This window comes from Lucilia sericata, unplaced genomic scaffold, assembly GCF_015586225.1.
Source record: "Lucilia sericata isolate MDLA Ls3-8-SP2 unplaced genomic scaffold, ASM1558622v1 Contig004231F_arrow, whole genome shotgun sequence".
Classification (NCBI taxonomy): domain Eukaryota; kingdom Metazoa; phylum Arthropoda; class Insecta; order Diptera; family Calliphoridae; genus Lucilia; species Lucilia sericata.
Genome location: NW_023997194.1, coordinates 13,311 through 25,224, shown reverse-complemented (window position 1 = coordinate 25,224; position 11,914 = coordinate 13,311). Strand labels below are relative to the sequence as shown.

Below are 11,914 nucleotides of genomic sequence, written 5' to 3'. Positions count from 1 at the left end.
TACCAACATTTAATGGTATTATACAAAAACTTGATGAAATGTTAACATCCTTAAATGACACCAAGGATGCACCAACAATTTATTCTGAAGTGAATAAAGATTTGAGTAAGAAACAAGAGAGGTTAGTATGATAAAATACTACATATACTAATGAATTAAATGAAAAAATAATTTCTTATTTTTTTTATTAAAAATTTGGTATGTTTTTCTTTTTCCAGCATACAAAACGTAGCTAGTGATGAATCGTATTTAAAACCTCTGTAAATAAAGTCAATTAAAAAAGTTTTTAAATAATTATTATAAGAAAAATATTTGTAAGGAACAAACGAAAACCGTTAAAGAAATTGTTAAACGAATTTTTAAATTTTCTAAATGTTTTCTATTTAAGATATAAGACAATTAATTTTAATATGTTTTCTTATTATTAAGTGTTAAATGTATACAGAGACCTATGGTTATTTATAGGAATATTTATTCATTATTCTATAGATGTATTTATTTTATATTATTATTAATATTATGTATGTACATATTTATTTAGGCATATAAGAACAACGAAAGTTTTTAAAAACTATTGATAATAATTGTGTTTTCTTTTAATTACAAAATATTTTTAAATAATTATTAAATTTTACATATGAATGTCATGAAAGAGAAATATTTGAAAATAACATAAAACTATTATGCAACAATTGAACAATTGCACTAACAAGTGCAATAGCAAATTACTCTTAAGCCTTTTATGGGTATTGTATTTGTGCAATGTTGCATGTTATTTATAATTATATATTTTTCATTATTTCATATATAAATATTTGTTTCTACTTATGTTGGTTACGTTTAGCAAAGAATAAGACTTATAAGATTTGAAATCATATTTTTATAATAAATAAAACAAAAAAACCATTTAATAGCATGATATATGTTATTTATTAATTAACTACTTACATAATAAATTTAAATTAAAAATATGAAAATGTTAAAATTATTTTAGTTCAGTTCTGGTTCACTTCTAGTTCAATTCTAATTCAGTTCTAGTTCAGTTCTAGTTCAGTTCTAGTTCAGTTCTAGTTCAGTTCTAGTTCAGTTCTAGTTCAGTTCTAGTTCAGTTCTAGTTCAGTTCTAGTTCAGTTCTAGTTCAGTTCTAGTTCAGTTCTAGTTCAGTTCTAGTTCAGTTCTAGTTCAGTTCTAGTTCAGTTCTAGTTCAGTTCTAGTTCAGTTCTAGTTCAGTTCTAGTTCAGTTCTAGTTCAGTTCTAGTTCAGTTCTAGTTCAGTTCTAGTTCAGTTCTAGTTCAGTTCTAGTTCAGTTCTAGTTCAGTTCTAGTTCAGTTCTAGTTTAGATCTAGTTCAGTTCTAATTCAGTTCTAGTTCAGTTCTAGCTCAGTTCTAGTTCAGTTCTAGTTTAGATCTAGTTCGGTTCTAGTTCAGTTCTAGTTCAGTTCTAGTTCAGTTCTAGTTCAGTTCTAGTTCAGTTCTAGTTCAGTTCTAGTTCAGTTCTAGTTCAGTTCTAGTTCAGTTCTAGTTCAGTTCTAGTTCAGTTCTATTTCAGTTCTAGTTCAGTTCTAGTTCAGTTCTAGTTCAGTTCTAGTTCAATTCTAGTTCAGTTCTAGTTCAATTCTAGTTAATTTTTAGTTCTGTTCTAGTTCAATTCTAGTTAATTTTTAGTTCAGTTCTAGTTCACTTCCAGTTTAATTCTAGTTCAATTCTAATTCAGTTCTAGTTCAGTTCTAGTTCAGTTCTAGTTCTAGTTCTAGTTCAGTTCTAGTTCAGTTCTAGTTCAGTTCTAGTTCAGTTCTAGTTCAGTTCTATTTCAGTTCTACTTCAGTTCTAGTTCAGTTCTAGTTCAGTTCAGTTCTAGTTCAGTTCTAGTTCAGTTCTAGTTCAGTTCTAGTTCAGTTCTAGTTCAGTTCTAGTTCAGTTCTAGTTCAGTTCTAGTTCAGTTCTAGTTCAGTTCTAGTTCAGTTCTAGTTCAGTTCTAGTTCAGTTCTAGTTCAGTTCTAGTTCAATTCTAGTTCAGTTCTAGTTCAATTTTACTTTAGTTCTAGTTCACTTCCAGTTCAATTCTAGTTCAGTTCTAGTTCAGTCCTAGTTCAATTTTACTTTAGTTCTAGATCACTTCCAGTTCAATTCTAGTTCAATTCTAATTCAGTTCTAGTTCAGTTCTAATTCAGTTCTAGTTCAGTTTTAGTTCAGTTCTAGTTCAGTTCAGTTCAGTTCAGTTCTAGTTCAGTTCTAGTTCAGTTCTAGTTCAGTTCTAGTTCAGTTCTAGTTCAGTTCTAGTTCAGTTCTAGTTCAGTTCTAGTTCAGTTCTAGTTCAGTTATAATTCAGTTCTAGTTCAGTTCTAGTTCTGTTCTTGTACACTTCTACTCACTTCAGTTCTACTGCAGTACTTGTTCAGGTTCTAGTTCACTTCTAGATTACTCCAGTTTAATTCATTTCTATTTCAATTCCAATTTTGCTCCAGTCCAGTCGTAATTTAGTTCTAGTTCAGTCCAATTTCAGATCTAGTTGAGTTCTAATTCAGTTCTACTTTAGTTTAGTTCTAGTTCGTCTAAAAACCACATTAAAACACTCGTTTCTTTTAATTAACATTTCTCATTTTATTTACAATTCAAAAATAAAAGTTCATTAACAAAAAAAATCTTCACTCTTTAAACGATTATACTTAAAGTTTTTTTTAAAAAAATATACATTTCATGTAAAAATATTGTGGTTAAATTTTTAATAATTATTAAACAAACGAAAAAAAAAAATAATAATAAAAACAAGCGTTTGTAACATTCAATAATAACTTAAAATCTAAGGTCTATTATAATTTAAACCCAAAATATTACGAGCCTAAAAGTAAAAAAAGAAAAAAAATTAAAATTTATTGCAATTTTATATTAGAAAATTGAAAACTTACTGTAATAAAGGCAGAATTAAATGAACTTTGGAATTTGTGTGTAACATTTTCGGTTGTTGTAACACCATTTGCAATTGTACCGCTTCATCCATGCGATTTTGTAAAAATTCCCAAGTTTTTTGATGTTGTGTTGAATTATCTTGCATCATATACAATTCGGTCATTTTCATTATGGTAGCCAAGCCAATGCGTCTGGTATACCAGCCAATCTAAAAGGGAAATACATTTAGTAATGATTAATATATTTTTAAGTTTTCTACTTACATCTACCGAACGATCTCCCGAATAATAGCAAATATCATCAACCAGCGTTAGAACTTGTGCTAACGCCGTGGAGGCATTCTGTGGCAGAGCAATGAGAGCCAAAGCCTGTGGCCATTGACTTTTATAGGGTGTTATCATTTCCAAACGTAATCTAACGAAACGCACCAAAAACTCCAAAGGATTACTTATCTCTTTGTTACCATTATCAGTCTCCTCTTGCAAAAGTTTCAACAATTCCTCATTGCATTTGCCATTGAAATAGGATACCAAATCAAAACCTCCCTCAGGAAACATACCATGCACCACACTGGGATAACCAGTCTCTTCAGCACCTTGCACTATGGCATTACGAGTCCAACCTAGAGTGGGCACATGCTTTAAGGCAGCCTCTAATATTTTTGTACGTACACCATCTAGTTTAGCTTTTTTCTCATCTTCCTCTTGTTGCGTTTGGGCTTTCTGTTGTTGTTCGAATTCCTCTTCCCGTTTCTCTTCTCTAGCCCGGAACTCATCGATGCTTGTGCCGGCCGATGAGTCTTTTGTTGATTTTGTGCAAAATGTTCGGTGGTCTAGTGGTATTTGTAATTTAAAGGTCACATGCTGTGAATGCTTTGTAGTTTGTTTATTTTCTTTATTTTCATTTAGATGATTTTTTGCCGATGTTGTCGTTAGAGTCCGGCACGTAAATTGATGACTTAGATTTACATCTAGACATAAATAGAGTTGAATATATTAGTGGGGTTTATTTTGGTTATATTATTTGTTATTTTAAAATATGTACTATACTAACACGAGTTTGAGTGTGTATATCTTCAATATTAGATTTCATCTATTCATTCACACATGTCTGTTAATTAGTGATTTCTATTCAACACTTTCGCATCGTTTGCAATGCAGTTGTTTTCATTAAATAATTAACAGTTGTGACTGGGATTTTTCATAAAGTTATTCGCTTAAGATGTATAGATTGTTTAGAAACTTAAAAAAAGTTTTGTATTTAATATTTAAAAATGTTTTAGTCATAAATAAAACATTGTTTAGAGTTGCAGTCATAAGTATTGTCATCAAATTATAAAATTCCAATATTAGAACTGAACTAGAACTGAACTTGAACTGAACTAGAACTGAACAGAACTGAACTGAACTAGAACTGAACTAGAACTGAACTAGAACTGAACTAGAACTGAACTAGAACTGAACTAGAACCGAACTAGAACTGAACTAGAACTGAACTAGAACTGAACTAGAACTGGACTGAACTAGAACTGAACTAAAACTGAACTAAAACTGAACTAGAACTGAACTAAAACTAAACTAGAACTGAACTAGAACTGAACTAGAACTGAACTGGAACTGAACTAGAACTGAACTAGAACTGAACTAGAACTGAACTAGAACTGAACTAGAACTAAACTAGAACTGAACTGAACTAGAACTGAACAGAACCGAACTAGAACTGAACTAGAACTAGAACTGAACTAAAACTGAACTAGAACTAAAGTAGAATATAACTAGAACTGAAGTTAGAACAAAATTAGAACCAAAATTCTTAATTTCGCTAAAGAAGAAAAACACCAATACATTTTCTTTCACTTTCTCTTTATTTAAACATTTTCAACATCTTTAACATGCTTTACATCCATTTTACTTTTAACAGCCCGAGGAGCACTTTCCAAACACTCACAAGCTCGCGACAAAAGACTACGCATTAGATCAAAAGTACAAAGATTTTGATTAAGAATACTAATTTGTTTTTCTTTATCAAATTGCAGATCCAATTTTGATTGTTTATCATTCTGCACATCAATATCCAATAGGTTCAATTGATCCATATAAGGACGTTCTACGCCCGTTTCAACATTATGCAATTCAGCCTTAAAATGAGCCACCGACAAGTCCAAAGCTTTCCGTAAAGCATTTAAATAGGACTCTTCAATTTCCTTGGCAAAATTCCAAAAACCAGTACGATTTTCCACATCTTTAAGAGCAATAAAGCGTAGAGTATTAAGCGAGGCCACAATTCGATCAGAGTTCTCCAACAGATCTGTCTCAACACCCTGAGGCAAATGGCATATATTATTAAGGAAAATATAACGAAAATCATTGCCACTATAGGAAGCCGGCAGAGGAGAGGAAGTTTTCAGTGCTTCTGCTACTAAGTCTTTATAGAGAGTAGCTAAATAACCCACCAGGCCATGATGATTTACTGATTTCATTAGATTTTTGAGTATTAGGTATTTGGCTTCATCTACAAAGCTTAATATATACTGACGTAAAACTTTTAAACCCAATTGACGCACCTGGGTATGAGAAGAGTAACCCACTATATTGCAAAGTGTGGTACAAAATGATTTATGTATTTCCAAATCTAACGAAGAGACATCAATTACATGACCTTTTAATTGCTCTAGAAGTTTATGCAAGAGTAGTAGAGATTTTTCATGTAAAGCGGGTTCATCCTGCAGTAGTAATTCATAAATTAAATATAAACACGTTTCCAGAATGTATAATGGGTGGTAAACTAAAGGTATGCTTGCTTTAGTTATACCTTCTACAAATACCATATAGTAGTAGATGGCCAAACAGTCTAAAGGCAGTTTTTCATTGATAAGAAAAATATTGCACGAACTCATTTCGTGTACTCCTTTGGCCTCATCCTCACGCCTTTTGAAACGTGCCCTTGACTCTACAAATGACAACAGAAACAGAGGATCTGTTATACATTTGGTGGCAGCCTGCGTTAAAGACTTGGCGCATTGCAGGGAATAGGTGTTGGTTTTTCTTTCCTCATCATTTGTTAGATCCAAAAGAGACAGAGGTTTTCCCAAAAGTTCTATTAGAAAACAGCACAAAACATTGCGCCTAGTTATGCCCACAGGACGAAATAGTTCCTTTTCATCTCTAGGTTTAGAGCAAATAGCATTTATGAGAGGATCATAGAAGAGACCCACAGTAATGTAGTGCATTAAAAGGCTTTGTATTTGATCATCTTGTTCCAAGAGTGCTTGTTGTTTAGAATCATAACCCTCTTTTAAATAGTCTGGTACGGGTAAGTCTTCTAAGCGATTGTATATTGAATTCAGGCTCCATTCCAAGGCACGTGGTTTTTCATCTCCTTGTCTAAGCAAAACTATTTGAAGAGCTCTTAAGGATGAGGTAAATACAAATTCACTTTTACTTTCCTCTATCAATTCCAAAAGTTCGAGTAACAACTCTTCGGCCGGTGCATGGGTTGCTACAATTTTAAGCAGCTCTTCAGCACAACCGTACAAGGAGGCATTCTCTTGGTTAACTTTGTCATTGAGGTTTTCCAAACAAATGTCATGATACAGATCCATAGCTATTTTGGGTAAATATTGTAAATTGCGTTCAGCTTCCTTGTTGCTGGTAAATAACAAGGCAACTCCCTCATATTGCTGCTCCTTAATCAGCTGTTTAATTAAAGCCATCAAATGCTCAGCACCCTGGTCTGCAGCAGCCGGCTTCATTAAATCATTCATGATTTTTGTTGAAATTTTATTAACACCCCGGTTAAAACACTTCAAAAACTAGTCCAATTACTGGTTTTTATGTTAATTATTAGTTTTTTAATAATTTTAAGTAATAATTTTTAAAATAAACACCAAAAACAGCTAAATTTTAATAGTCCGATGTAAAATATTTCTTTAATGTGAAATGTCAATGCAAAATTCATACACACACACACTTTTCGCTCTCTTAATTATTAAAAAAAAGTGGCACCAAAAAAACTTTCGTAATAGAATTGTCAAAAAAATTCATCATAATCTTTTTCTTCTTAGAACATGGTGAAATAATTCCATAACTTATATTTGTTATTTAAATTATAGTTGAATAACTTTGCTATTTATAAAACTTACTTTTATTATTTAAAAACTTTTGCAATTTAATAAATCTATTTAAAGCGCTAAAATTTGCCATTATTTTCCTCAGTTATTTAAAATGTTTTTATAAGACTTTTCTACCAGTTGAGTAAATATAAACTGAAAAAGAGTTTGTCAGAAGAGAGCCTTTTTATTAGAATTGTAATCAAAACAGAATAAAGAGAACGGAAAAGCAGCATTGTATTTCTAACGAGCATAGTTGTATTAGAAAAGTAAAGTAATCACAATATATGTTGCCAGATGGTATGAAACAAATATAACGTTAAATTCAAATTAAATTGAAATAGTTTTTCATTAATTTATTATTATTGCCAAATAGTCATATTCTGAATAACAATTTCCTGAGAATTTCTAAACCATGAAGTAGGAAAACAATTTCCGGAGAAGTTTTATTCAGAATATATTTTATTATTTAAAATTTATAACTTTTACAAAACTGAAATTCCATTTATTGAACATATGGTCCATAAAACATATGGACAATTTCGTGTCAAGTAACCCAATTTTTAGAATCGATACCTTTCGATTTGGATGAAATTTGCACAAAGGTTGGATAGTAGGCCAGACACCACCTTTCAGCTCTGTTGGTAAAGAACTACCGGGGTTAGAAGTGGTCAAAGTAACCTCCCTTTAAGAAAGCTCTTAAAAGAAATGGTCTAAGCTTTCTTTTGAGTAAAAAAAAAAACGTATATTTTGAAAAAAAGGCGAAAATGAAATGCTTCTTGAGTTAAAAAATTTTTGTATAGATATGTGTTCCACTCGCATCCCATTATGTCACTATAACGCCTTTAAAAGAAATTGTATAAGCTTTTTTCTGAGCAAAAAGGGCCCATTTTGAGAAAAAAATGCTATTTTAACTGCTTTGGAAATTTTTCGCTAGGTGCAAAGTTACACGCACTTAAAAAACCCTGTATGACGAAAATGTCTAATTTTGCCTCCCTCTAACTCCGGCAGTTCTTGACCGATAGAGATGAAAATTTGTGTCTGGCTTACGATCCAATAGTACAAACCTTTATGCAAATTTCATCCAAATCGATTTTTTGAGTTGAGTCACTTGACATTAAATTGTCCATATATTAAAAATTCGGAATTTTGGTCATATTTCGGTTATTTAAAAAAATATGCTTACGCATATCTATAGAAAATAAAATTTGAAATGTATTCAAAATTCTAAAATCAGTCTAGAATTTAAGACTAAAAAATCATTTCCATAATGTTTCTATTTTTTTTTTTTTGGCACTCATTCTAAAAGCGAACTTTTTTTATACTCGTAAACCTAGAAACATTATATTTTTAATATAAACATTGAAAAAGATATCAAAAATTCGGGAAAAGTCGACATAAAAAGTTCAAAAATTTCGAAATTGTAAAAAGTCGAAAAATTTTTTTTACATAAATTTGCAATAATTAAAAAATTGGAAAAGTAGATTTTTGCTATTAACTATAGAACCCTTTTTTAGAATATAAACATATATTCTTTATAAGACCTTTAAATCTAATAATAAAAATATTTAATATTAAGGTAATAAACGTTTGATTTAAAATAACATATTTATATTTCGATATATGCTATGAAGCAACACTTTTTATTTTTGAACATCTGGCAACAATTCAATAAAATTCTAGTTAAAGAGTATTGTTAACTTTCTATAACTAAAAACGCTAAGATGTTGCTTTCCATCACAGACTTTATTCACTGCATAACTCCATAAACAGTTAAATATATAAATACTTTAACAAAAAATAGTGTTAAATATCATAAATAATTATTTTATTTAAGAATTATTCAAATTTCTGCAATTTTTTATATATAAAATTTCAACTTACTGTGTTTCTTCTTCATAAAATAACTAAAAATCGCAAGATATGCAAAAGAAGAAATCTCTAAATTACCAACACTGTTATTAAACAAAACTGACATTTCGCTCTCCTGTTCACTTTCAGTCGTTTCTCAACTGGCGTCGCGAATTTTTCTTGAAAATAAATAAGGCGGATGAAAAGTTATTTACAATACTAGAAATTGTGTTAATTTTGCAAAGAAAAAAGTGAAATTTACATTAATATTTAATACGATTTAAAATTCACTAATTAAATGGGTGTTACCAAACACCCATATTTATAATTTCATTAATAAAATGCTGTTTATAATTCTTAATTTGCTGCTCAAGTGTAAAAAATTTTGTGTTTTTTTAATTTTCTTCTGTTTTTTCGACTTTTTCAACTCTCTTTTTTTCCATTTGTTCTATTTTGCAAATCAACAAAAAATAAATATGGTATAGAAAGAAGAAGAGAGTGAGAGCGTAAAGAAAGAGGGTGGAAATAATTGCAGGAAAATTTAACAAAGTTGGATATATTTCAACAAAATTTACAGAAGAAATCAGTTTACAAATCAAATTTGGTCAATTAAAAATTCATTAAAATTTAAAATAAAAATTACCGAAAAATAGAAGAAAATAAAGTGAAAATGTTTAGCTGAACAGAAATGAAGTTATCGGTAGCCTTGCTAAGATATATACAAGTTTTTTGTAGAAGAAAAAAAGTGTCTGCTGCTGTTTGATTCTTGTACTTTATGTATTATTCAGGCGGGCGGCGGCTGCATTGAAAAACGATTTTAATTCGTTACAACAGCTCAAATAAGGAAATATATAAAAAGTAAAGAAGCTGTCTGTTATAGCTTCGTTAGCTGAAAGAGTTAACCAAGTTTCTTTTACATCTTCTTAACCAACAAAAAAAAAAAAAATACGAAAAATCCTGTTTTTTAACCTTAAAAAATTAAACAAGAAAATAAAGAAAAAAGAAGACACCAAAAAAAACAAACCAATAACAAGAGCAAAACTTCATTATCACTATATATATACTTATATACTTATATATATATACTTAATAACAATAATAATAATAAAAGTGTATTTAACATCATCTTCATTATCATCGTCATCAACATCATTATTGTCAACGAGACTTTCCCCTTTGAATTGAAACGAAGAAAGACGAAAAATAAAACGGCTCCAAAATGTCGACACGTTCCCAGTTAACAAAGGATTTGAATGGTAAGTTTTTTGTTTCTTTGTTAACAAAAATTAAAAGGAAACTGATTTTGTTTTTTATTTAAACTTTAGTTAATTAAAAAAAGGTTAACTTTTAATTAAAGAAGAAATTTCATTTTAATTTTATTAACTGCAATTTGTGTCTTCGTTTTGTCAAGTTGCTTACAAATATTTAGTGTGTATGCTGCGTTTTGGCTTTTATTTTTCCTGTTTACTTTTTTTAACTTTTATTTTGTTTTACCTCCTCCTCCACCTTTGTTTTGTTTTCTTTTATTTTAGTGTGTGCGATTACTGTGTTTAATCCTTGCCAGGGATGGAAAATTACTTTATTTTAAACTTTTAGACGGTGAAAAATATCTCAGAACAGTCACGATATATTCAATGCTTTTTATTGATATTACCAAGTTTTACTTCCCAGTTTCTAGACTAGTTAATATATAGACTAATTAATAGGCAAGTCAAATGACTAATTCAAAGACTGGATAATATAATAGTCTATACTATAGACTCTATAGACTAATCAATAGAAATGTACTAAGACCAGTCCATATACTAATCCATAGTGTAGACAATTGTTGAATTGACAGACTGGCCAATATACTCGTCCATAGGCTAGTCAATAGAATCGATTACTAGTCTACGGACTAGTCTAATTTCTAGTCTGTGTACTAGACTATTGAATGGTTTATTGACTATTCAGTCGAATAATATATAGACCTTTTTACTGAACAGTTTGTCCATTATTATATTTAATAATCTATTTAGTATTCTGTTTAAGATCCTAATGACGCTTCTAATGAATATAGAATATTCAATATACTATACAGAGTCGAGTCCATAGTTTACTCTTAAATATAGTCAATAGACTACTCATTAGTCTATTACATAGAATTGTCAATAAACTAGTTCAAAGTCTAGTCAAGCATTGCTTCGTAGTCCACAGATTAATTAATCGATTAGCTAATAGACTAGTCAAAAGACTAAAAGATTGTACAACATACTAGACCATAAAGTACTCTATAGATTAATCAATATAATAGTCCATAGACCAGTCCATTATCTAGTAAATCGTCTAATCCGCAGAATAGCCAATATACCACCTAATAGACTATTCCATAGCAAAGTCTACGAAATAGACTATATATTAGTCTATGGGCTAGTCTGTATTGTCTATTCTGTATTGTATTCTATCAAATAGTCTATTTACTATTATTTCAAATAGTCTATTGACTATAAAATATTCAATTCATAGTACGTAGTTTACTCTTTACAGTAGTCAATAAAATTATTCATAGGCCTGTCAATCGACCATTTAATAAAATAGTAAATAGTTAATTGTCCATATACCTAGTCTGCGGATTATTCACTTCCCAATAAAGTGCATAAACCTGTCAAAATATCAATCAATATACTACATAGTCAATAGTCCACATAATAATCTGTAGACTAGTCTATGTTCTAGTTAATAATTTAGTAAGTACTTTTAATCCTAAAAAAGTACTATCTACTTTATTTTTTTTAATTTATTTACATTTAAAAAATTTCAATTTTCCATATCTGATCCTTGTGTATCCATTTATTTACTTGTTTCTTTCTCTATACGAGTGAGTAATGTTTGTTTGTTGTTGTTTTTTTTCTTCTTTATTCTCCTATATACCGAGTTAGTGTGTGTCACTAACTCATTATGTTGTTGTTGTTGCACTCGTTGTGACCCCTCATTTTATTTATATTTTTTTTAGTTTTTATCGTTGCACTTTTTGAATTTCACTCTTTCAACGTTTTTTTTTATTTACAA

At 29.8% G+C, this 11,914-nt stretch overlaps 2 protein-coding genes and 1 long non-coding RNA gene across 4 annotated transcripts; 1 reads left to right on the top strand and 2 right to left on the bottom strand.

Annotated features, from left to right (window-relative positions):
* Window positions 1-2,723: 2,723 nt before the first annotated feature.
* LOC119615148 (ubiquinone biosynthesis protein COQ9, mitochondrial-like) lies at window positions 2,724-7,184 on the bottom strand. The gene is given in 5 exon segments (XM_037971229.1): window positions 2,724-2,839; window positions 2,907-2,962; window positions 2,965-3,115; window positions 3,171-3,877; window positions 7,049-7,184. Coding segments are annotated over 5 exon segments (1,014 nt in total). The 5' UTR covers window positions 7,110-7,184; the 3' UTR covers window positions 2,724-2,800.
* On the bottom strand, window positions 4,753-6,867 carry LOC119615147 (glomulin-like). The gene has a single exon (XM_037971228.1). It carries the CDS (start codon window positions 6,668-6,670, stop codon window positions 4,775-4,777), a length of 1,896 nt encoding a protein of 631 aa, XP_037827156.1. The 5' UTR covers window positions 6,671-6,867; the 3' UTR covers window positions 4,753-4,774.
* Window positions 7,185-9,010: 1,826 nt separating the features above from the next.
* LOC119615149 lies at window positions 9,011-9,849 on the top strand. Of its 2 annotated transcripts, none has more exons than XR_005232387.1 (2): window positions 9,011-9,117; window positions 9,352-9,849. It is a non-coding gene; the product is annotated as an uncharacterized LOC119615149 (long non-coding RNA). The 2 variants fall into 2 exon arrangements; XR_005232386.1 differs by having other exon boundaries at window positions 9,017-9,241.
* Window positions 9,850-11,914: the final 2,065 nt, after the last annotated feature.

Bases quoted from the DNA above. Each gene is read 5' to 3' on its own strand.
- LOC119615147 (XM_037971228.1), bottom strand. From the start codon at position 6,670: ATGAATGATTTAATGAAGCCGGCTGCTGCAGACCAGGGTGCTGAGCAT.